This window comes from Vespa crabro, chromosome 9, assembly GCF_910589235.1.
Source record: "Vespa crabro chromosome 9, iyVesCrab1.2, whole genome shotgun sequence".
Lineage (NCBI taxonomy): Eukaryota > Metazoa > Arthropoda > Insecta > Hymenoptera > Vespidae > Vespa > Vespa crabro.
Window position 1 is genome coordinate 837,501 of NC_060963.1, and position 27,190 is coordinate 864,690.

The 27,190-nt window shown below is 34.5% G+C and overlaps 2 protein-coding genes across 8 annotated transcripts in view; one reads left to right on the forward strand and one right to left on the reverse strand.

Moving 5' to 3' along the window:
- Positions 1 to 26,651, reverse strand: part of LOC124426767 (adenylyl cyclase-associated protein 1) — a 26,757-nt gene extending 106 nt beyond the window's left edge. The window contains exons 1-10 of one of the 7 annotated variants that reach the window (XM_046968859.1): positions 26,143 to 26,651; positions 14,715 to 15,968; positions 12,868 to 13,080; positions 9,040 to 9,403; positions 8,609 to 8,893; positions 8,220 to 8,458; positions 7,933 to 8,111; positions 7,638 to 7,844; positions 1,489 to 1,632; positions 1 to 1,398 (exon numbers count right to left, since the gene is read on the reverse strand). The exon at positions 1 to 1,398 is cut by the window's left edge and continues 106 nt beyond it. In XM_046968859.1, the coding sequence (XP_046824815.1) occupies positions 1,315 to 1,398; positions 1,489 to 1,632; positions 7,638 to 7,844; positions 7,933 to 8,111; positions 8,220 to 8,458; positions 8,609 to 8,893; positions 9,040 to 9,403; positions 12,868 to 13,080; positions 14,715 to 15,330 (2,331 nt within the window). In that variant the 5' untranslated portion in view covers positions 15,331 to 15,968; positions 26,143 to 26,651 and the 3' untranslated portion in view covers positions 1 to 1,314. Of the gene's footprint in view, positions 1,399 to 1,488; positions 1,633 to 7,637; positions 7,845 to 7,932; positions 8,112 to 8,219; positions 8,459 to 8,608; positions 8,894 to 9,039; positions 9,404 to 10,441; positions 11,731 to 12,867; positions 13,081 to 14,714; positions 15,969 to 19,592; positions 20,077 to 22,872; positions 23,006 to 25,225; positions 25,248 to 26,142 lie in introns of those variants that run through there. The other 6 variants (XM_046968857.1, XM_046968860.1, XM_046968862.1 and 3 more) reach the window with 6 other exon arrangements.
- On the forward strand, positions 3,206 to 7,626 carry LOC124426765. Its single transcript, XM_046968855.1, has one exon. It carries the CDS (start codon positions 3,217 to 3,219, stop codon positions 7,417 to 7,419), a length of 4,203 nt encoding a protein of 1,400 aa, XP_046824811.1. The 5' UTR covers positions 3,206 to 3,216; the 3' UTR covers positions 7,420 to 7,626.
- Positions 26,652 to 27,190: the final 539 nt, after the last annotated feature.

The window sequence follows — 27,190 nt, forward strand, 5'->3', positions numbered from 1 at the left end:
ACGATAAACAGTACACTTTTGGAATTAAAATTCGAGTTAACGATTCTTTTGCGCTCTTCATCAAGACCATTCCTTTTCGGGACCGAATACACAACGAGATTTTTCAATTAACGCGTCATATAACGTATTTACAAAGTTATCCGAGGAAGCGTTAAATTAAATTTGAATAATATTTTATCGAATATCGTGTAATAATTATCTTCTTTCTTTTTTTTTCTTTTCCTTTTTTTTTTTGTCTTTTTTCTTTTTTTCTTTCCTTTCCTTTTGTCTTCTTCTTTCCGTTTTCGATTTTCGAACGAGTGTATGTAGAAAAAACGTAATGAGGAGAAGAATATAATATATACGCTCGAAGGAAGAACATGCCAAGCCGGTGCTAAACGAAAACTATCTTCTCTCGATGGCCTTGGAAAAATGTAAAAGTTGTAATATGCCAACTTGATTATCAACTATTTCAATATGGCGCTGGTATGAAAAATGAGCCACGGGCTTCGCAATTCGAGTTATTTTTAATACTGGCAAATATTTCTAGCGCGCGAAAACTCACTCCTAATGGCTGAATAGTAACAATTCCACGGCTAATAAATATTCGAACTTTGGACGTTCGGTCTGGACAAAAGTTCGATTACCATCATATAAAATTGTGTAAATGTATAAAAGTGCGGATCGAATATTGCTACAACTTTTGTCCACACCGTACTTGAATTCATCCCGAGCATTACTACCACGTTTCATCATCATCTACACGTTCTCGTATCTCAATTATCAATTCTGTTAATTGGTTACGTTCTTCTCTCGCTTTCTTTTTTTCTTTTTTTTTTTTTTTCCCCCAACAATTTCCATCAAGCTTCGAATAATAATTTGATTTTCGACGATAGCCTGGTATTTTCGATAAAAATTCAAGTTTTTCGTCGGGACGAAATCTTTTTTTTCCTTTTTCTTTTTGTTCTTTTTTTTTTTTTTGTTTCAAAGGACGCGAACGCGTCGTAGCTCCTTTCGTTTCATCGTTTATTTTTTCTTTTTTTTTTTTCCTTTTTATTCTTAAATGAGAATTTATCTATTACCTCTAGTCTCTCTCTCGCGTTTCTCGAAAGGAAGAAAGAAAGGATCAATTCTACGTTGGATATAAATCAATTCGTGGCGCGCGCACACCTCTGCGAGCCCTCGATCGTAACACGAAACTCTCACCTCGATGATACCTTATTCGAGAAGATAATAAATAATAATAAATTGATGATTTCCTTAACGATGATACCTCTAATGAATCGTACTGTTAGAAAGATATTTAGGCTACGATTAATAGAGTTATTAGGGATTTTAGCCGAGTGAATCGACGGCAATTGTGCTGAGGCCCTTCGGACTGATGGTCGTTTTAAATTGTTCCGGAACAGGATACTCCGTCTGCAAAATAAATCGATAGAGTAATGTAATTAAAATGTAATGTAAAAAAAAATATATATATATATATTCTTTATTAATGACGATCCTTACGTAATCTCCATTCCCTTTCGGCACCATGACATTCATTTCGCTAGACTTGCTAGTTATGAGCTCAACATCCAATGATTCCGAATTGAGATACATTTGACAGCCGTCCGTCTTGTCGATCGAAATAGTTGGCACCTTTCCGAGTACCTGCAAAAAAAGGGGGAGGGGGAGGGCGAAATAAATAAATAAATAAATAAATAAATAAATAAATAAAAAGAAAAAACAGAATGATAAAATGTTCCAAATGAACTCTGCTCATCCGTTCATCGTCGGTTTCGTATGAATTCTCGATCATAGAACAAAAGCAAAGCGCTTCTGGTTGTCTATTTATTTGGTTCTTGTCATGCTTTAGAATCTGACATGAGTATAAATATCTAATATTCAATATAATCTTGTGGAACAGAGTGTCCAACAATAGAACGGGATATCAAGTTTAATGTCACGAGTATTATCGACATCAATAATATGCGGTGGCAGCTTGGTAAGTATTAAATGAAGACGAAATAAAAATAAAATTTAACCTACGGCACATTTGGATTTCCATCAAGGTGGTAATCTAGAACCTGTGAGAATAATTTGCGAGACCAATTGGAAACAATGTATACGAGCCATTTTGAGATACATGTGGACGGAAATTGTGACAGACGTGGTCGATTGTTTAACTACGGAATCAATATTGTGGAGGGTATAACTATAATTTCGATCTAATCAATATTCAATATTTTAATATAAACATTTTGTTTGACGTCTATTAAAGATCATTGCCATCTGCCTCATTTGCATCATGCTACTACGTATATTTTATGTCAAAAGAAAATGGATAAATAGGGCTACTCCTAGCAAATACATTCTCAGCAGAGTCGGTTGTAAGGTCGACGACCTTGAATTGAAAATCAATATACTGACGTACAAGTTACAGTACGGAACATGGCCGCTTCCTCACCAAATTCAAAATGCCGCTTTAAAAAAGCAACATCGTAATCTCAGACTGACGTTATCAACATCGAGCGATCGTAAAGATTGGATCAAACGTATTTTGCTCGGGTAAAAAAATTATCCAATCGAACGACGTAGAATCTTTTTCTTTTCTTTTTTTCTCTTCTTTCCAATTAATACTCCCCATATTCAGCTCGACATCCAACGCTTATCTGTCACCTTCCAAATTGGACCCTATCTCTGTACATCGTATAAACGAATTGCTCGACACGAAAACGGAATACTTTTCATCCGAAAATCAACAACAAGACGTATCTCCGAGCGATCAAAGTGATATAAAATCTTCGAGAACTACCAGTGTTGAATCTATAAAGTAAGTCGAAAGGAATTATCGTACGGCAAATAGTAGTAAAAAGAGGATCTACTATAGAAAAACTAATCTGGAGGGTGTCCATCGACGTGGACTTTCAAAGAGTGAAAATCTAGAAGAGTCACGTAGTTGCGTTACGAGGCAACTTTCTTTATTACCAAGAAAGGACAGCGATTATTCTTGGAAGAAAATACGAAAGCAAAAACGTCCGAGACTTTCTACGTCACGATCGAAAATCACTGGCTGCGACAAATACACCGATAGTATCGTAGAGTGTAAAAGATTTTTAAGAGATCTCAAGGAGAGTAACAAGAGACTCGAATTCAATTGCAGTTCCTCGGCTATCACCAATGATTCTTCCTCGTTTCGAGATTCTTGGACCGACGAAAAGGTAATTTCTATTCGATAATATAAAATAATAATTTATGCGAGACAAGCAGAATAATCGTATTATTTCTGCTGACGTTACATTCTGTTTGTTAAAGTCATCTTTGCACGCTCAAACAACAGATGCGAGGAATGCAAGCAGGAGATGCAAAATCATTGGAGAAGTAAAAGGAACGCTCGTGAAAGTAGAACGCGAGAAAAAGGATCCGAATACGTGCATGGATATATCTAACGGTATACAAATTGACAGGATCAAGAGCAACGGTTTATTGTCTTCGTTAAATTCAAGCATTCACGATGATTTATCGAATAATTTAATGATGGACGAGACGACGAGTATCCTTTCTCAAAATAATAACAACGTCATAGAAATGTCCCAGATCCGGTTATATCGGATTAAACGGAAATTGGAAAGTCTCGACAAAGTTTTACGAGCGTACAGCGTATTGGACTCATGCGTTACGAGAAATATCGAAGGATCGAAAGAAAATGGCAACGACGAGATCCAAACGATTTATCAAAACGTCGTTGAAATTCTCGACACGTTAAAATTAGAAATTAAGAATATCAACGAAACGAAAAGAAATAAGATTTTATTAAACGTTAAGGAATATAACGACAAGATGCTGCAAACGAATAGCAGCGATTACGAATTATATGAAAGTATCGATTCCGAGAAAAGTTCCTCGATTTCTATGAAAAGTTATTCCGAGCCATTGATCGATGATCCATTAGATTTAGCGATCATTGAAAGGAATCAACGAAACGAGGAACGATCGATTAAAACTGACGCTTTGTCTCGATCTAATCACGTCATAGATCAAGAATCTGTTTTAAATGATTTTCAATTGCAAAAGAAAAAAGAATTATCAGACTTTTCTGTTTCGTTGGAAATCGACGAGGATCCATCGATCATTTCTACGAACTCCAGTCAGGTGGAAATATCGAAGGATAGCGATTTGGAAAACAAGTCAACAGAAATGTTAATTCGTGAAGCTTTAAAATGTAAGAAGGAACTTTTGTCGCGAGTGAAGTTGCACAAGTTTTACTCAAATGTCGAGATAAGAAAAGAACGAGAAGAAATTACGAATAATTTCAAGGACATTGATACTGGCTGGCTGGACACGGATAAAAGTTTTCAGTCAAAGTTATTGGACATCATCACCGAAGAATCTACTAGTAGTTGTACCGACAAAACCAGCAGAACTTATATGTTTCTTCAGATGAAGCAATCGAGCGAAATGTCTGACGATGGTTCTTCGTCATCACCGAACATCGAAATAAACGATAAAAACCAAGAGAAAAATGTATATAACGAATTGAATACGTCGGAGGTGTATAACTTGTCGAAAGAAGCTTTACCCATTGTCTCTTCTCAATACTTTAGTTTCAACGATCTCTCGATCATTCCGAAATATCAAAATATTATTTTGCAAGAACTTCCGAGTGATTTTAAATCGTCGTTATTGGAAAAGAATAAGTCGATAAAAAGTGCAAATTCATTATTAAAGGGTAAAAGAGTATATGGGGAAGTTGCGACGTGGGATGACGATGATATCGATGACGATCGAAAACGACATTGTCATCGTGACGAGGAAGAAAAAAATCGTTTAATATCTTACGGGCGATTACGTAGAGCTAAAAGCGTACCTAAATCCTTTAACAAAAAAGGTATTAATAATGTTCAAAGAAATACGTTCAATGAAGTTATATTGAAAACCATGAGAAATATGAATTCTACGGAATTGTTTCGAGATAGGCGAAACAATGGAAATACTACTATTTTTCATGAGAACGAAAACGAAGGAATTATCTCCTTTGGAACGGACGATTTATTATCTTGGAATCGGACCACCGATTCTTCTAGCGCTGGAAGTACAAAATATCAATTTACTATCGATAATGGAAGCATGACTAACTTTTTCTCATCTACTGACTCGAATTTAGAAATATACAACAAGTATTCATCGATCAAAGAAAAAGATGACGCTCTTTACAATCAGGATTTATCATTGAGAAGACGTCCGGGTATCCTATCGTTCGGTCAATTAAAAAAAATGAACAATTTATTCAGCAATGAGAACGATATATTCAAAAATCCATACTTCCTTGGTGAAAAGGCTCTATCGGAAGCAACGTGCGGCGAGACCATCGAACTTAATTTAATTCCGATATCCGTGTCAATTGATTCGCACGAATCTAATATTTTTGCGGTAACCCATAGCAAAATCTTCGATGATCTGAACAACGTTTCTTCCACATTGCAAATATCTTATAATAATGATTTAGAAACCAGTAATGTCACTGAGATCATTGAAAAGGAGCCTGATAAAAAGGAGATGTTACAAATAATGCCAGATAATCGAAAGGGTATACTTTGTATTTCTGATCGTACAACGAACTTCGTTAATATAAAAAATGATGAAAGAAAAAATATTCAAAGGAAGGGAATTTTAAATGAAACGAAGCAATCGAATATAACGAGATCTCGATCGAACGTTATCGCTCAAAAAAGTAGCTCTTATATCACGGGCGATACTTCGAGTTCCATGAGCAAGATAGATTTTCAATCCTGTGGAGTATCCGAAAGTAATATTAGCGCGAATTCTTCTTTTAAGGAAATAGATATTAAAAATGATATATTAGAATTGTGCATAGATTCGTGTATCGATTTATTAAGGAAAAAAAATCTGGATAATAATGAATCATTGCAATTGATGGATGTAGCATCATGCGAATGCAATTCCAACGATAATAAGACAAGTAACGAAACATCTGTCTCTTACATCGAAGCGAACGATTTTCAATCGTTCAACGAGATTGTACCGCACGAAGAATCGAACGTGAAACAATTAAAAAATAAATCTGAAGGATTCATATTTGACGGAAGCATCAAATACAAGAAACCATCACCTGTTGAGGAACAAAACGTAAGAAGAAATTTACGTGCGATTAATTCAAATTGGTCGAAATCTAAAAGGACGAATGTCGATACGAAATCGAAAGATTCGATAAACGTCGATAATACGACGTATACGAGGAGAAAAACAACGAATAGTAATTCACAGTTCAAAATGAAAAGTAATTTAAGTATAATCGTTGACAAAGACAATGCACCAAATTCTACAAGACTTTACACGAGACCGAACAGTTGCAATTTATCTCAAGAAAGATCTCAATCTTATGCAGGTTCTTATAAGAATGATCTTTCATCGCGTTCTGCTGTCTTCCCGCAATGCGATGATCGTAAATCGACGAAAGAGGAGGAACCGAAAAAGGGCAAAGGTAAATTCGTCAAAACTGAAATGCATTCCAATTACGCTCTATCATCAACTCCAAAATCATTTTCGAAATCTTGCATACCTATATTGAAAAGTCGATTGGACGCTCGAAGAACGGAACATATATGCCGATCAAAAAGTCCAACGAGGGGACCTTTAACGATGACAGGATTATGCAGAGATAGAATAGATAATAACGATGAGAATGTCAGCGAAGTCCACGTAATTCCAACCGAAGGTAGTTCTATTAATAAAGAAGATTCGCAGAAACATCTGGATAACAGTAAAACGACGATGTTCGAGGAAAGATATAAAACGGAATCATCCAAAGAAAATACAAACGTCATCGATGAAAATTGTAGTAAGAACGTGTCTCGCGAACGGACGATAATATACGTGAACATAATTAACCATCATGATCACAATGTAACAAGAATATTGGATCCTGTAAAATTTCTCGAATATACGAGTAAAGGTGCACCGATTGCACAAAACGTAAATGAGCCAGACGCAAAATTACGGGACAATGTGTCATCGTCTTCCGTAATAATGGCGCAAGAAAAAAATACATTGCCGAAACTCATAACCATCGTGTCGTCCTCCTCTGTCATGAACGAAACCGATAACGATGAAAATGATTCTTCCAATAGTTCGTCGAATCGGCACGTATCCATAGGTACATTAAAAAATTTCTGGTCCGTTACCATTCAACAAAAAGAAATGGAAATTTCGGTGAAGCCATCCGTTACAGACACGAGCACGTCGATGTCCGACTTTTTAAATATCAGCGAAATAATCCCGTTGCACGAGCATCAAATATTTGGCATGCCAAAGGAATTAACCAACGAGGAGTATTCTTACTTGTTCGAAATTCTTTCTCGGAAACAAAATCTCGGCCATTTAAAGGAGATACAAAACTTGTGCAATAGACTTAGGCTAAGGAACAAAAATTTCGAGTGATCTTATCGTCGATCGGCTTAGACATTCATTTTTCTTCTTTCTTTTTTTCCTTTTGTAACTATCCTCGAACTTTGACGTTATCTTTTATCATATACTTCTCTATATATATTTTCATTGTATATATATATATGTACTCTTTGAGAAGAAATACACTTCCTTTTTATATTTTTTAATCTCTTTCAAATATAATCACATTGAGAAACAAATTGAAAACGCACCTGCATCTGTACACTTTGGCAGTTGACGAACTCGATACTCGAAACGACCGAGTCAAATACGACCGATGATTTGCGGCAAGAATCCATCACGATGGAATTTACTTTTCCTTTGACGACCATTGTACTGTCCTGGCAACGGAACATGTACACGACGTTGTTCATCTCGACGTTGTCGACGAGCAAATCTTTATTACCCTTGTGATATTCCTGTTAAGCGACATAACACAATTAGTATTATTTTACTTAATACGATCGATATTATTAGGGCGAAATTGTACGACGAAATAATACACACCACAAGCCATTTTTTACCATCTTTGGTAAATACTGGAGGTTTATCGATCGGTACATTAGCAGGTGGTACTGATTTCGCTGGTACTGCGTTGCCAAGAACCGGAGCTTTGAATGGAGCTGGTCCGGTTCTTAAAGAGGGATTCTTATGAGTCTGCATGTCCGACGTGACTTTCTTCAAATCTGAACAAGAAAAAAATCAAAATATGAAAAAGACAATCGGAAATTGTTACATTCATCGGATTAAAATCGAATCATCGAAAAGATGGGTGTCCAACGTGGTACACGTACTCTTGGTGATACCTTCCCCTTGATTAATTTCAGCGAAGAGAGCACTTCTATCGTCACTGACGTTCAAAGCAGAGACGTCGGGCAAAGGCATCGACGGTGGTGGTGGTGGTGGAATCCCCACTGGCGCAGAACCAGACTTGGCCCATACCAATCCCGTCGTATGATGTTGTCGAACGTATTGCTGAAGATCGGTCAATGCTTGTACCCACGCTTTACACCAATCCACATGCGTTTTGTCTCTGTGATATTTAGGAAAATGTGAATGAGGAGTGAATGTTCCCTTCTTATGTATATATATATACGTTTATATATGTGTATATATATATATATATATATATATATATATGTATGCACGACTAAGAAGAGAATAATAATGTCGGAGAGCTCACTTCTCTTTCCAATCCTTTAAGACGCGATTGGTGTAAAATTGTCCGGCATCGTTCATTTCCTTTACGTAAGGAGCTGGCGTCGGCGAAACCGCGACCCATCCCAATGCTGGAATACTTCCGCTGATAGCAGCGAGATGATTGAAGAAAGCCGAGTTTCTGTTCTTTTCGCTGAATTCTTGTATCTGTTGAATCTGCGCCGAGGTCGGTGCAAGAAGAGACATTTGTTCGGATTGATTCGTCGGCGCCGAACGAGACGCAGCCAATTGGATGAAACCTAGTTGGATTCTTAAAAAGCAACACGATTTATCGCGTATCTCAAAAATGGACAATGAGATCATCTTTTCTTTTCTTTTTTTCATATTATGAAATATTTTTTTATTTTTTTTTTTATTTTTTTTTTTTTATTTTTTTTTGATGAAATTTTAACTCACTGGAAAGCTTTCTCAACCATTTCACTGTGAGTAGCTACATCCCCGCCAATCTTTTGACTCAACTGAAGATATTCCTTCACCGATCCTGCCAAAAGATTCTCGTATCCTGCTATTGACATGTTGTCGCTGCCGTTGATCGAACGAATTATCGATGCTTTTTCGGGCGAGGATAAAGGCGACGCCGCTGTGTTTCTCGTCGACGCCGCTTGCGGTTTCTTCGGTGACGGGGTGTTAGTTTGCACCGCGGTTTCTTGAGTTTGAGCTATAGGAGACTGTGCCGGTACTCTCTCCAATCGCTTAGTTACGTTCTCAAGTCGATTCACCAAATCCTCCAAATGTTCTTCCCTGTCGTTTGCTTCGCAACCTTACGAAATGAAATTAATTAGGATAAAATATAAACGCGATACTTTCTCACACCTTTATGGATGCGAATTAACAAGAGCTAGAAACAAGAGTAATTCTTTTTATTTTTTTTTTTTTTTGACGCTCTAAAAACAGAAAAAAAAATACATTCCTACGAAAACAATAATATTTAGTACGACGACGAGGATGTATACCGTCCTGTATACCGTCATGCAGATATACAAAAAAAAAAAAAAATACAAAAACATTTACATGCATGGAAACATATCGAATTTCTATATACTAACTATGTATGTAAATCTATGTGCATGCTATGTTAAAAATCATATAAAAAGTGACAAATTGTCATTGATCATTTGCATTTCATCGTACCGATCGGAGCAAATACGAAAAATATAATATAATTGTACGAACACTTTTTTCGTTAGTTTCGAATTAAAGTATCGTGGAAGTTCTGATGAGAATCTTTGTTGTTGGCAATAATAATTTGAAACACCTGCGAGGATAAGTTTCGCGGTGCGAATGTTAGGGTATACATTAAAGCGGAATTCGCGTATAAATAGTTTCTGTCAACATTCTCTCTCTCTCTTTCTCTCTCTCTCTCTCTCTCCCTCTCTCTCTCTACTAGGTCATTGTGTTGCAAGTAACGCGTAGAAGGATTGAAGAACGTTATTACTAAACCATGAAAATTCTAGGAAAATGCAAACGTTACGTGGTTACGCTGGACAAATAGATTTAATATAGTAATTAATATACCAGTGACAGCGTAATTCATATCAATAATATTATAACAAGCGATGCTCCGTAATTGACGGGCATAACGGTAACTCGATAACTTTGACAAATTGCGTGGGTATGATATTTTCAAAAATCGAAAGTGATGAACGTCAGTGATAACGAGCTAAGATTATAGTGTGATAAAAAAAAAAAAAAAGAAAAAAAAAAGAAAAGAAAAAAGGGAAAGAAAAAAAATTGAATCGATTCATCATCGACTTTACTTTCGTTTTTGCAAATTGAAATATAGATTACTAAAAGATACCTCGATAAATAATTTGGAGAGGATGACGTTGCTAAATATCGATCGTATATACACGTATATCTTTCTCTTTCTATTTCTTTTTTTTTTTTTTCTTTTTTTTCTTCCTCTCTCCTTCTCACGATTCGTGGAAAGGAGATTAGCGCGGTTCGATCGTACTTGACTTTCGGAAAACCAACGATAGACTGAAAGATACTTCGGGAAGATATTCGAGATGCTAGAGTACTATACGTTGTTCCTATAATTAGATAGCACTCACGCAAATCTCGTAGATGTATTTGTAACTTTATATACTTTAGTGTAAAACATTCAGACGGACCCACGCACGCACATCTATACACGCATATATACACACGCACAGAGAGGGCATTTATAAAACGAAGAGAACGTAGGTGTAAGGAAGATGACTCAGATCCGATTTATATTCGTCTAATATAATTAATTTAACGGAAACGTAAATAAAACGCGACTTTTTGTCCTTCTTTATTTAACGAAAATATTGTATTATATAATATTTACAATAAAAAAAACTTTAATCGTTATCGTCGGCCAATAACGGACTAAACCGACTTTTCGATTCTCTTTCTTTTATACTATCAATGCGGAAATAACAGGCGGAAATGGATGTAGGTCGCGGTACGATAATAAAAATGCCAAAAAGGGAACCAGTCGATTGGATAAATGAAAAGAGACTACGATGCTGAACGAAAGAAAATCTTTCAACTTTGACCTTTGTATATCATTTTACACAGGTGTGCGCACGCGTGCACATATTACGATATAATTTATTTACTGTCTCTTTTATTTATTAATTTCTTTTTTTTTTTTTCTTTTTTTCCTTTTTTTTTTTCTTCCTTCAAAGAACGTATAAACGTTTATACGTACGATAGAAAAGTAGAATAATGAATAACGATAGAGCAAGAGAAGGTGGAGGTGGAGGTGGAGAGATAGAGGAGGAAGGGAATATAGGGATACAAACAAACGTGATAGCGAAAAGTGCAAGGGTGTGAACTCGATGAGACTCGAATATGCCAATCATTTCGATTGTACTCGGCCGTGAAGTATCGATTGTTAAAAGTTCGTGAGCATCGAATGTATTCAATGAAGCTTTGAAGCTCAGTTAATCGGGTCATGTTCAATCCCCTTATTTTCTCTGTACAACTACGATAACGTTTCGACTCACGTCAATCCAAATTTGCCGAAGAACTTATCTACGATTTTTATCTACGCCATTCATATCCAATTTATCTCTACGTGATTATTTTTAATCGCGTTCACGTTAATTCCTTTTTCAAGGAAAAACACATTTTTATATATGCGAGTAATATATTTCGACGGTGATGAATTTAAAATGGAATTATATCCAATGAAAAATGTATATTCAAGTGAATATAGAAAGATATTTCGTAATAAAAAAAAAAAAGAAAAAAAAAAGAAAAAAAAAATGAAAAACAACGTGCAATTAAATCGTGCAACGTGAATTAATAAAAGACAGTTGGCGATATAATAATTTTATTATCACCGAGATTTACGAAAAATTTTTACGAGATAAGTGGAAAGATAGAGAGATCGTTAAAAAAAAGGGAAAAAAAAGGAAAAAAAAAGAAAAAAAAGAAAAAGAAAAAAAGGAAAAAGAAGTGATAAGGATCGAACGGTATCTCTTGAAGGTAAACGCGATTAAATGGAATTAACGAGCTCGCTACGAGAACTCTCTATTATCATTACGAGTCCAAATAAAACTTTCATTCTCGCGTGAGTATCGAGCCAGGGAGAAAAGGGTTAAGAAGAAAAAAAAAAAGAAAAAAGAGAATGAAGCTTTGAAGCGCGACGAGAAATATTTTACGAGCCTCACTTGTAAACTCCGGCGGTCGTGGTACTCTGTTCTACATAAAAAAAAAAAGAAAAAAAAAAAAGAAAAAAAATAATAATACACCTCGGTGAAGCTAGTTTATGAAAAGAAAATTGCTCGGAAGAAAAAAAAAAAAGGGGAGAAAAAGAAGAAAAAGTAAATTGAACGCTTGCGGTTTTTCGTATTCGCTGACGTTGAGTCGAAATAAAAAAAAAAAAAAAAAAAAAATAAATAAATAAATAAATAAATATAAAAAAAACGTACATATATATATATATATAGAAAAAAAAAAAACATAGGTAAGAGAAAAAATTCGTTTTCTCTTCGTTTCTGAAATAATAAGAAAAAAAGAAGAAAAAAAAAAAGAAAAAAAGAAAAAAAGGATCGTAGAGTCAAGAAAAAAATTAAAGAGGACAGACAACAAACGAACGAACAAAATAAATAAATAAATAAATAAATAAAAAATAGGACAGTTTTAGTTAGAATCGTTCGGATATGGAAGAAGATCTTTCTGGGAGGAAGTCGTTAAAAAAAGAGACGTGTCATGCAGAGTTAAATGGATGTTAAGCGGAGCCCTAACCGGCGTGCACCATCGGTCCTAGCGGGTCGAATCTCACTCTGTGCTCCGAGGAATTCTGCGTAGCCTGTAGCAAATCGGAGAAGAACCTGTGTCGCCTTAGAGCAAGCTCGTCGCGAGCTACAGGAGTAGCAGGGGGTTCTTGCATACCGCTGCATCCCTCCGATCCCGGATCAGCTTCTTCCTCTTCTGACAGCCAACGTGGAATCGCAGAAACTGCGAAAAGCACATTTTTCTTGCCCTATCACGCTTCGTCTTTTTTCTTATCTCTTTTAACTTCGTCTATATTTCTCTCTTTCATGTTTGACTAGATTCATTATAAATTAATATCTTGTCGGGACCGTCGCGATAATTTATTCAAAATAATCCGACAAATTTGCAAAATTTGTTTATATTTTTATAATATTTCGATCATAATCCGTAATTTGCGGCTATGTATATTTAGAAACGTGGCAATATTACAAAGCGAAGATATATTTTTTTTTTTTTTTTTTTTTTTTTTCTTTATTAAACCCGTAGAATCGATAACAACAAAATCGTTATTGAAAATATTCATTCCTAAGAGAAGAGTATAATAACAGCGAAATTCGTCAACGTTCAGTCATCATTGAAAATGATTGATTGGCCCGGGTTAATCCTCAAAATGGTATCCCTATTCGAACAACAGGATCAGTTAACGGACGATCGAATAGCAATTTTGGATAATCGATCGATATCGAATCTCCAAGATTTGCGTCCTCGTTCAGAATTACAGAGAAATTGCATCGGCAATTTCTCTCTCTCTCTTTCTCTCTCTCTCTCTCTCTCTCTCTCTCTCTCTCTCTCTCTCTCTCTCTCTATCTCTATCTCTCTTTTTCTCAATCAGTGAATATCGATTTTCGATCGAGCTCTTCGAGCATGTATCTGGTTAATCATAGGATAATAAAAGACGATACTCGGTGCAATTTCTAAGGAGACACGAGCCACAGAAACCAAAGCTGGGAATTACAATTGGCAAAAGTATGATAGATAGCGGATATAAAATCGAATCGTATCGTATCGTAAGTGAATAAATATAATAAAAAGTACGAACGGACTTTGTAAAGTCTACAAGTTACGTTATCTCATCGATAAATACTTTGTCGACCAAAGTCTCTATTTCTCTATTGTCTCATTCTCTCTTTCTCTCGAGAGAAAGATAGTACATATTTCAGTATATAATAAAACCATTTTAGGTCAGTTACGTAATCAATTTTCGATGAACTCGATCGTAAGCTCGATCGATCTACCTTCGTTTATGATTTAGGGTAGCGATTTTTGTAGAAGAAACTACCAAAAAAACAAGAAAGTAATGAATAACATAGAGAAATTCTAAATACACTCTAAGGAGGATGAATATCGCTAGAGGAATGACAGAGAACACGGAAATAACCCAAATAATCCGAATAAAACTCATGAAAGAGGATGAGGAGGAACACCATCGTCGCTGCCGTCGCCACTCGAGTAAGATTGAGATACGTCAGCTATTCTTAAGAATACTCAACCTTTCGAGATGGAGTAGATGGATGCCGACGAATCTCGGGGTTAGTCGATTAGACGAAATATCGCATTCGGTCGACAAAGAGCAATTCGTTTAAAATATTACCTAAATACTTGGATATCTCCGTTATCTATCAAATGTTAATGATAATAACAAGAAAGAGAGACGAATAGATATATATATATATATATATATATATATATATAAAAATAGAGATGAACAATGTTCTCAATAATTTTTTTCCGTTTTTTGTTTTTTTCACACATACAAATGAAATGATCGAAAATATAGACGAAAAGATAGGGCAAGAAGAGAGAGAGCATCAAAGTACCTGTCGTAGCTTTCCCAGTCGTTTCGTTTTCATTATCATTCTCGTTCTCGTTCGGGCACGATTCGAAAACGGAATCGTCCCCTTCCTCCTCGGGACCGTCGTCGATCGTTCGCTCAATATAACCCGATCCATTGTAAAGATTTGATTTAACTACGACTTTGATGCCAGTAGCGGAAGAAGGTATCGTCGTTTCAACGCCACCGATATCACCACCACCATCCTCCTCCTCGTCTTTCCCCGCGTTTCCAGTCCCCTTAGTCGTTCCTTTCGAGTCTCGTTCCCTATCCGTCTCCTCTAACACCCCTTCCTCGTTTTCCAACATTCCACCTTCATCTTTCTCGATTCTCTCAGCTTTTTCAATCCTACCCTCCTTCTCGTCATTACCCGTAGTTAATTTTTCCGAGCTAACTACGTGATTTTCCAATAAAGAAGATGCCTCCTTCTCGCATCTCTGAATCTCACCGTTAGCCTTCTCCTTCATCTCTTCTCGCATCTCGTCTTCGATTTTTATCGATGAATCTCCGACTTTATTTCCCGACGATTTATTGCTGGTCATTTCATTGCCCAATACCTTTTCCTTCCTCGAACTCTTGTTGCAAACGCAGCATTTGAACATCGTCGATTATCGCTATCTTTCTCTCTCTCTCTCTCTCTCTCTCTCTCTCTCTCTCTCTCTCTCTCTCTCTCTCTCTCTCTCTCTCTCTCTCTCTCTCTTTAGCTATCTATCTCTCTCCGTCTTTTTGTCTTCTTCCTCTCTTTCGTTCTATTATTCGGTTTGTTTATACAACAAAATTGTGTATATATTTGTCGACGTCACACAAAATGTATGAAAATAAGAGATACGGAAAAGCTTTCATCCGATTCCCACCGGGCCAATAATCTGTGACTACCACGCACGCAAATAGCTTTCTATATATTCTTCTATTAGATGATCACGATTATCCTTCGATAATTTCCTTTGGACACTGTCACTTTTCTAGGGGATTGATTCTCGCGGAGAAAAAAAAATTACCAACGAAGCGTATACACGGTCAAGCCGATCACCTAAATTTAACTTTTGTTCAACGATTATCGATACACAACGCGCAAAGCGACCTAAGTATTTGTCTATATTTGAATCACCCTGATTACCATCAACCTAATCCTCATCCGAAAAATATCCTTCTTCTTCTTCTTCTTCTTTTTCTTCGATGATATGTTTAAATATAGTTGATTAATAATCAAAACATTTTCCTTTTTATGTTGTCCAACATGCTGAAATCAAGCAGGTATATATGTGTATATATATATATATATATATATATATGTATATTTGTGTGTATAAAATTCATCGAATATCTAACGAAAGACATCGACTATTTTAAGTCTCTGCTATGAAATTTAAACTTCAAATTCCCATCGAAATTCTACCCTAGAAAGAAGATATTTTTATTTTAGGTTTATCCGAACGTAGGGTTTATTCTTTCCATGTTGAACGTTATTTGGCCTTCGCGTAAAACGTCGAGCTTACCGCAGTGAATTCACGTCGACAAATGAATACTTTATTGTGCAAACCAACTATATATAATCTTTGCTTGCTCAAGGTACGTATGTATAAAATTTGTCGCTTGTAGAAATAACAAATTAACATCTTTATTTGTCTCACTTAGAGATGAATTTTTTAAATGAGAAAGAAAAGAACAAAATAAAACCAAAAGAAAAGAAAAGGATAAGAAAAGAGAGAGAGAGAGAGAGAGAGAGAGAGAGAAATAGATGAATTAAAAAAAAAAAAAAAAAAGAATAGTAATTAATTTCCAATATCGATAATTCGACGATCAAAACGACAAAACGATGGAATTTTATCTTCACAATTAGTATTTTTCTTCTCTCTCCCTTTTCTTTTCTCTCGTTATATTTTATATATATATATATTTTTTTTTCCTTTTTTTTTTTATGAACACATCGATTTGCCTGTTCGATCGGTCGCGCAAACAAAAACATGAATATACGGACGAAGGAAAATAATTTGTTTAATCGACGCTAAATGTTACCAACCTACTCTCTACTTTTCCCGGGGAAATTAAAATCGATCAAACACACGTCCAGGCACGCGCTTTCCAGATTATTATTTCTATTTCACCGTGTTGTAAACGGAGGTGAATGTGTGTGTCTGTGTATGTTGTGTGTGGAGAGTGGGAAGGGAGGAAACAGGTGTAACCCTTTATTTTTCGACCGGAAAAAAAAACAAAAGAGAAAGGGTAAACATCCTATACGCTTCTAAGATAAACTCAAGTAATATTATACTAAATACACAAATAAATATTTTAAAAATAATTCTCATACGCGATACTGATAAAATGATTTCGATATAACGTATAACACCGTGATCTATAACCCGATGAAAATATTTTTTTTTTTCATAAATTCTTCTTGTGTATCGCTTAGCGTAATAATTTCAAAATGGCGTTGACCATTAACCGACGGAATTAAAATCAAAAGAATAGTGTGTGTGTTCCTCTGAAAGATAAGACGAGAAACGCTCAAAGTCTAACGGACGACTAGGTTCCACATTCACTGCTAAACCAGATCCACCCTAGAGAAATGTGCGCCTGGATTGCGTCTGCGTCCGTGTTCACGCTCGCGTCCGTGGATTGCGTTCAATCGCAAGAGAGATAAATATCACGTTATAGTGTCGCGGATGCCCTTTCTCTCGCTCTATCTGTCTCTTCCTCTCTCCTTCTCTATCTATCTATCTATCTATCTAGCTATCTATCTATCTATCTATCCCTATCTCTATCTCTCCTTCTCTTCAATCTCAATGTCTTATCTTCCTCTTCTTTTCACTCTTTCGCGTCTTTCCCCTCGAATTCACGTAAACAATAAATTTTTCTAGACGAACGACGACCTGATATCTCGTTTTTCTTCTTTTCTTTCTCTTTTTGTTGTTGTTGTCGCTTTTTTTTTTTCTTTCTTTCTTTCTTTCTACTGTGTTTTCTTTCTTAAGAGAGAAAAGAAAAGAATTCTTCTCCTATTTGATTCTTTGAGAATAATTCGAAATAGAGGAAGGATCCTTGGAAACGATAATTAACCGGAATCCCCAATTAGCAATCGGAGGAAAATGAATTGTGTCGGATGGAAAAGAAACAAAGTGCGAATGAAAATTTGTTTGCAATGAAGAGAAAGAGAGAGAGAGAGAGAGAGAGAGAGAGAAGCAAAACAAAAAATAAATGCAAAAAAGAAAGTCAAAGAGAGGAAATAAAAAATATATATATACAACGACGTACTATTTCCGTCGAAGAAAGAGGATACGAATAGAACGAAAGGAAGTTTCGTATTCGTCCTGTTATATATCGTTGCTACAATACTAAAGTAAGCACGTATAAATAAAACGGCGTCTCTTCGAGAAACGCCCTAGACTCGGGAAAAAATAAAAAGGGAGAAATAATAAAAAAATAAATAAATAAATAAAATAAAATAAAATAAAATAAAATAAAAAGAAAAATAAAAAAAGGAAACAGAAAGAAAAAAAGAGGCGTTGACGGATATCGCTTTCTTATGACGACGACGACGACGACAACGTCGAAAGATATTCGACCCTTCGAACTAGGCACGTTCGTTCGGGGGCTGAAACGTGAGAGGATGAAATTTAACGAAAGCCGAATACCTAATACGTAATAGTAGTAGTGATAGTAATAGTGGTAGTGGTAGAGTAGTAGTAGTAGTAGTAGTAGTAGAGTAGTAGTAGTAGTAGTAGTAGTAGTAGTAGTAGTAGTAGTAGTAGTAGTAGTAGTAGTAGAGTAGTAGTAGTAGTAGTAGTAGTAGTAGTAGTAGTAGTAGTAGTAGTAGTAGTAGTAGTAGTAGTAGTAGTAGTAGTAGTAGTAGTAATAGTAGTAGTAGTAGTGTAGTAGAAAGAACTTTGAAATCGAATTTTACCGTCTACCCATTGTATATTCTTCTTTCTAGTTTCCTCTTTTCCCGATTTATTTTTATCGAACTTTCGAATATCTTCTTTAAAACGACAAGAAAATATCTAAGCTTTACAAACTTTGAGAAAATGCGACTTACATATTTTCTAAAAGGCAAGAAAGGAGAAACGGCAAAATAAAAAGGAAAGAATAATGATAGTATAAAAATAAAAAAAAAAAAAAAAAGAAAGAAAGAAAGAAATATAACAGGATATTATTCTCTTTGATGTTGTAGCCTGTTTTCTCTCGCGTGGCATTACCTCTTGAAAAGAGAAAGAACGTAGAAACGATGTTGAAAAGACCACTCACCGACGTGCTACGTACATCAGAGAAGGACCTTATAAGGCTCGATCCTGAAACTCGCGCAAAAAGGATTTTCAACAATTTCACGAGCAATGTGATATCGTCTATCTCTTACCTTCTCTATCATGAGAAAAACTGACGATAATATCGATCGTAACATGGAACCTACCTATGCACCTACCTAGAATTTAAAAGCTGTATTTTTACAATGTCTCTCGTAAATATCTGCTTTCATATAACGTGATATTTTACGTTATATTAATAATTATGGCCCTTTGCGAGTTTGAAAAAGAAGAGAAAAAAAAAAAAAAAAAGGGCAAAACAAAAAATATACCGTCAAATTAGTTTCGAAAGATGGCCTCGAATTGGAAATTCTTATCAGTATTTAAATCAGATATTTAAATCAGAACAATTTTAATTTAACACTTCGTTGTTACATATATCCGATGATATACCTACGATCGAGACAATTAGCGTTAATGCTGTGCGTTTCGGCGTTAATTAGCTGTATTCTACTTGATCGTTAACAATTAGACGGTTTCAACTGTTTTCATTGTGAGAATTAGATACGCTGAAAGTACCGATGCAAAACTCGGTCGAAATTGAGAAATTTCAGATCGTTACGGCTTACCAAATGTTATGTGGCTAATGAGTTCACCACCCACGAAGGATCGCTCGATGGAATATTGTAAGAAGTTTTAAAACTGCAAATGCAAACTCCTTCCTTCAGCTTGAGAAATTTTGGAAATTTGATTATTCACAATCGTGAATACACTGGTTCAATGATTATTAAGAAAAAGATCACCCTCGTTGATGGTGCTACGCCTTTCTTCCGTTTAATTTTTCTCGCACTTCCCTTTTCTGAGAAGAAAGAAAAATAACAACACACAGGGCACACGCAACACACTACATCGACTATTTTCTATTAAGATCTTAAGTCGCGGGAAAATGGCTTGGGAGGGTGGGGTGGGAAAAAAAAGAAAGTTTGGAAAGTTTGCAATAGGAGAGAAATTTGATTAGATCGAACAACCCTCGGGGGCGTAGCTCCCGGACCAACGAAAAATAGCCGACACTATGAGAGATACGGCCGGCGCAATACTGTGGCCTCCTATTCTGAGTTTCGACCGGTGAAGCTGCGGTGCTGCCACGGGGTGGTCGAGACCCGAAATCGTTAAAGCTTTGATAGTGCACATGGACCACGTGGCACACAGCCACCCGCACATACATACAATATATTACGATCTGTGGGAAAACTCGGAAATGCAATTTCTCTACAACATCTGACGAATCTTTCCGGAAAATCCAAATTCGTTTCAACAATTTTACCTCTCGATTGTCTCCATTTGTCTTTTTCCTTCTTTTTTTTTCCTTTATTTTTTAGTTTATATATATATATATATATGTGTGTGTGTGTGTGTGTGTGTAGGTATATATAGGCACGTATTATATCATTTCAAAAAAATACAATTTTACCAAAGATACGGATTACCAATACCGCATTGGATTACATCATCGATAGGCCTCCGCCTCTATCTTCTCCTTCTATTCCTTCTCCTCATCTTCTTATTCTTTTTCCTCCTATTATTCTAAGGGATGCTGTGATAAATTCGGAGCCAAAAGGATACTCGAAAGAAGTTATTGTGTTCGATCGTTAAAAATGCACTTTACATACAGCTTTAAAATAGTAGGTTCTTGTTAAATTTTACCATATATATATATATATATATATATATATATATATATATATATATATATATATATAGCAATTAAATTTCAAATAAAATAGTAACGCGACGTCTTCGTTGAAATACAAAACGCGTTGAAAAAAACCGCAAAGATATCAACCTTAAACGCATTTCACATTTATTCAAAATTGCTACTTTTATTTCGATTAGTATGCATTAAAAAAAAATGCGTCTTACATTGATAATGAGGAAAATCTAAAAAAAAAAAAAAAAAAAGAAGTTATTATTCAGAAATGAAAAAAATGAAATATTACCTATCTAAAAAAAAAAATTGGATAAATAACATGAATTTTCCTTTGATTGTAATTAAAATTAAATCGATCGAAAAAAGTAATCATGTATACAAATATTTCTCTTCTCGTCACACAAAAAAAGGATAAATCGTCTCGATATATTATCAATCCATTACATATATATATATATATAGAGAGAGAGAGAGAGGGAGAGAGAGGAGAGACAAAGAGGAAGTTTTAAAAATAAAAAAAAAAAAAAACAAACTTAATTTTCTAGACGCAATAAAAGTTACCTTATATGTACGAAATGAAATCCAATTAAGGAGATGTCGCTTAAGTAATTTGAATTCGTTTGACTTGGAGATTCCGTTCTCCTTATAAGAGAGGACGATGTATTTTTAACCGATGTAAAATAGGAAGCAAACTGGTAAAAAACACAATTTTAATGATATGAGAGAGTAAGGATATAAATTCTAATAGCACTATCTGAGAGAAATAAGAAATGAGAATAAATATACTGTGTTTTTATTCCTCGGAGAAAAGAAATAGAAAGAGAGAAAAAAAAAAAGAGAGAGAATGAGAAAGAATGAAGATCTATCTTACCAATGAAACTTCCTTTTGCGTAGGAAATATATTGTGAATGAAACGTAACAATGAAACACGTCTACAGCGTAGAATAAAAATCTTATCAAAAGTACAAACTCTCTGGTAAATATTATCGAAAAGTAGGTGAATCAATTTACTAAAGCGTTACAACGGTTGAAAATAACTATGTTTTATCAACGAGACAATATAATCAACGAGACAAAGTTACGATTGTAAGCCGAATCAATAATGATATCCGTATGAATCGGATTATAATTTAATAATAAACGATGATTATACGATATAAAATGTTAAAACGTTAACGCGTACAATGTCCTTTATCAAAGGCGATCTAATTATAATGATAATTAACAAATGGATTTAATTCTTCCAAATTCAAATTTCCATTCAAATTTGTCGGAATAATGAAACATAATGTTGTATTCGGTACACACTTCGTTAACTCCTATTAACATCCATTATTGTTAGTAATAATGTCACGTTCTTCGATAATGCGATCCACTAATCGCATAAGAATTTAAAACAAGCAAACAAATGTTCATGTGTGTCTGTGTGTGTGTTTGTGTGTGTATACACATATATGTATGCTATGAATAATATATCCATGAATATATGCACATGTATTTATAACATTAGAAAATTTGTATAAATAATTAAAAAATTTTCAAATGTTCCACCAAAGCTCGGAGAATAATCAAGAGCTTAGACATATACGATCATTTGTTTCATCAATTATCATATTATTCCACAGGACATGTATGAATCATGTAATCATTTCAAATAGTCGTTTGTTAACAGATCACCGTTTATCCGAATCGACGTGACATACATCCGCGATCCCGCTACTTTTCAACTCGCATCAGCTATTTTACAGTTAGACTATTTTAGCATAAAATAAAAAAAAAAAAAAAAAAAAAATAAAAAATAAAGAAGCGTAACGATAAGAAAAAAAAAAAAAAAAAAAGAAAAAAGAAAAAAGTAGAATTTTAATGGAATATATAAATAAGAGGATAGAAATTATAAACGAATATTTTTTGTTTTTTTTTGTTTGTTTTTTTTTTTTTTTTTTTTTTTTTTTTTTTTTTTTAATACTAATTGCTATTGAATAATTAGGAAGGATAATTAGTAGTTCATTTGTTCCGCTAAAATTATAATATTTGTTTTATTTTTTTCTTCTTTTTTCTTTTCTTTTATTTTCTTTTCCTTCCCTTTCTTCTCTCTCGTCAGATAATAACATGCATTTTCATGATATGGGCCTTTAATGAAATGATTATGCGATCGGTTTCAATGAAATTGCAATAAGAGGATCCGGAAATCCGGCACTCACGATTCTGCCACATATTCAATATGCTCTTGTACGTTTCCGGAACCATCCGAGATTCCTTCCTCTGCATCAGTTCGTTTACGTGCGGCATTTCACAAAAATTTTCGTCCAATCGATAACGCTAATCACAGCAAGACTAGATCAAATTGTGATATTACAAAAAGAAAAAAAAAAAAAAAGAAATAATAACAATAATAATAATAATAACAATAATAATGATAATAATAATAATAAAAGAAAAAGAAAATTGGAATGATAATAATATATTACGAGGAGAACATCCACGCGTGACTAATGAAGGATGTTAAGCGACTGACTTCGTCAAGTTTTCACGATTGAATTCTAATCTCACCTCTGAATCTCAGGGCCGTATTCACGTTAAAACGAACAAGAGTGTCTTACGATAAGATAGGAGCCATATATTCCGACGATTAGATTTTGATAAAATCGATCATATTTTTGTTTCCTTTCTTATTCCGTTTTTTTTTTTTTTTCGATTAAATGAATGAACTGATCGAATATATTGGATTGGCCAATAGGTAACAGTCGGAATTTTTGATACAAAAAATACTAGTGTTGTTTATTTAGTTATTAAATAATAAGAATTGTTTCAGTAAATGAAATGAATCTATTGTATTATTCGTTATAAAATTTATTTTTATTCAAATATAAAATATTAAAAATTGTCAATAAAAAAAAAAAAAAAAAAACTATTAAATAGTGTTATTCATTCGGATATAAAAAATTCAATTCTTTTTTTCAATACAAAACACAATAATGTCTGTTGTTTATATCGATATGAAATGAGCTAAACATTCTCAATAAAAAAAAAATTGTATCATTTATCGAAATATAAATTATTAAAAGTTAATAATTCTTAACTCCAGTCTGACACAAAATTGAAGTTTAAAAAAAAAACAAAGTAATAAAATTAAATCATTAACGATTGATGATATAATCGTAATAACTATTCAAACTAAAATATCTTTTTATGTATTAGAAAAGCGAACGAAAAGCAATGATGTAATATGGCGATGATCTTGTTCTCGCGAGACACCGTGTAGATAACAGTGAACTCTAACGGCATTTGCGAGCTTCCTTAAAAATTCTCATAAAACTAATGGAATAGAAGTTTACGATGGAATAATACAATCCTCGCAAATAAGTTCAAAGCACTAATGTGCGAAATGTATAATTGGATGAATTAATGCAATTGTGAATAATTTATTTAGTGAATGAGCATAAACATATAAATGATGTTTCTGAAATAGTTCCAAACGTAATTCATTATTTCTACATAGCTGAGAACAAATTTTTGCGAGATACACGTATCTACACGGGTATATGTTTCTTTGGCTTTTTAAATTACATAACATAACCTACAAATTTTTTCATTTCTTAATGATAACAGCAAAATGCTTTTAAAAGTACATCATGTAGTTAACGGGTTACTTGTCTTTTCTTTACTTAAAATTTACAAAGCTATATATATACATACATATATATATATATATATATATATATATATATACATATATGTGTGTGTGTGCGTATATGTATATAAGCAATGAAAACTTTATGACAACGATAAAGCTTCAACGAATTAAAAATAAATAAAAAAAGAAAAAAAAAGAATCGAAACGATATTAAGCAGCACACTAAGCAACCAAAAAAGCGTACTCTAAAAATCATTAGATCAAATAAATAAATAAATGAATTAAATAAAATAAATAAATAAACGAATAAATGAAAATAATTGCATGCATTTCGCTAGATATCGTAATTTCTTAATAATACAAATATACTCTCGTAATAACGATTGTGATCGTTTCGTATGTTAATTTGAAAGAGATATTTTTTCGCGCGCATAAAGGTTAGACGCAGGCACGCACACATACGTCGTTGCATCGTCCGTCGGTGCATCGTAATTAACGATATATAATGATACTATTAGACATTTCTTTGGAAAATCATTTACTTGTCATTATTGATGATGTCATTTCTACGTTACATTTCTACCTTTCCTATTTCTCATGGATAAAAGAAAAAAAAGAAAAAAAAGCACAAAATAAACAACGACAAGAAACAAAAAATTGCGCGGTCTTCGAACATTATACTATAATTTCGTCTAATCTATCTTCGTAAAAAACGCATAAGAAAAATTACGCACTTAATTAAATATCTATTAACTGGAACAAATAACTATTAATTGGAATATAATTTATGGAGAAAAAAACAAATCGTTTTTGGTTTTGTCGCGCCGTGAAGTTAGTCACAAATATGGCGATCGGTTTAAAGAAGAACGAACGAATGAACGAACGAACGAACGAATGAACGAACGAACGAACGAACTTACCAAAAAAAGATTTAACGATGGACGGAGATGGTCGGTCGGTCGACGAGAAACAATGGAATTTATCGGTTTAAACGACGAAACGTTTATTTTACAAATGTTTCCAACTAGAACTAGACAATTAGTAAACTATTAGAAAACTATTTCGATTAATTGTACATATTTCCTTTTAGGATTAATTCTAAACGAATCAATGAAAAAGATCGCCAAGAGAGTTTTCAGAATGATGTGTTCTCTATTTTCTAATTAACATACTGATCGAATCACCGTAATCACGCGTGTTCTTAGTAAATCGGCAAATAAAATGATAACAGCTGTCGGAATGACAGGTGCGATAGATGACTCACGCGCGAACGTGATATATGTATGCATGTATGTATATACGTACGTACGTACGTATGTACATGTACACATATACGTATATATTATATATGTATTCGGTACAGGAGATAAGGAAAGGAGTGGGGAAAGGAGAAGGGCTGATCAGGTCGAGGAGAGGGGTGAGAGGGACGCGACGAATAAACACGAGCGTTTTCTAACCCCTTTCTACTGGATTACGATGAAGCCAACTGAAGGGGGAGCTTGTTCGTTCGAGTTCGCGCGTATTCTTTCTTTTTTTCTTTTTATTTTTTCTATACGCATCACTAAGAGAAAAAAAATACGACGAAGCACGAATAAGGAAGTAAGGATGAATAAAAGAGATTCGTGTAAACAGACACATACGTAGTTACATACATACATACATACATACGTATATACGTGTATAATGTGGCGGTGGTTATATGGACACGCGCGCGTGCGCGTACGTATGCGTTAATGTGTGCGTGCGTGCATCGCGTTTATTATCGTCTCTCTTTTAATCGTAAAAAAAAAAAAGAAAAAAGCGTTCGTATTATATTATATTGAAAATATGTACGTACGTTTTCTCTCTCTCTCTCTCTCTCTCTCTCTGTCTGTTTCTCTCGTACAACGTGTATATTATTAGCCACGAAATAGGCAGCGTCCACCACGCGATCGAAGCGACGATAATACTCTTTGACAATGACGCGTACGCGACCTTTACCGGTATAAGAAAAAAAAAGCGTCCAGATGGCTGGACACTCTAGGTAGAGACTCTCGGGGCGTTTGCCGGATACCGGAAGTACTGACTCTCTCTCTCTCTACATATATATATATATATATGTCTATCTATCTATCTTTCTCTCGTTGCACTGCGCCGAGCCGGCCTTTGGAAATGTCAGCGTTACGCACATGCGCCTTTATTCTCTAACTCAGCGAACGCGTCCTCGATATATGTACGTAGAGGAGATCGGAATTTTACTATGTCTGACGATACCACCAATCACAACGCTAGAAATATAGAATGCACTTTCTCCGTTGAAGAGATCTCTCTCTCTCTCTCTCTCTCTCTCCCTCTCTCTCTCTTTTTCCTCTCCCCACCCCTCTACAAAACCTTTCTCCCTTCGATCTTCTTCCTTTTCTATTTTGTTTTTTTCTCTCTTTTTTTCCTCCTCCTCCTCCTTCTTCTTCTTCTTCTTCTTCTTCTTCTTCTGCTTCTTCTAATTCTTTTTTCTTTTTGTTTCGTTCAACCTTTCCTATCTATTCCGAACGAGAAAGTTCACCGTCCGAATGAACACGTTTAATCTTCGAATCTTCACGATTTCTATTTCTAATTCCGAAGAACGATAAGTCGAACGTCAAGATTATATCGATTATTTATTTTGTTCACATCGAACGTAAGCATCGCTTGAAAATATCGTTCCTCTTTCTTTTCTTCTCTCTTTCTCTCTTTTTTTTTTTTTACTCGCGTAATGCGAAAGTTACAAAAATCCGTTACAAAAAGGAAAATAAAAAAAAATACTGTTTAAAAAAAATCCTACTTTTCTCTCTCTCTTTTTTTTTTTTTTTTCTTTCTCTTTCAATGCTTTTGTAAAGATTTAAACAGTATACGCACTGGGATTGGTCGAC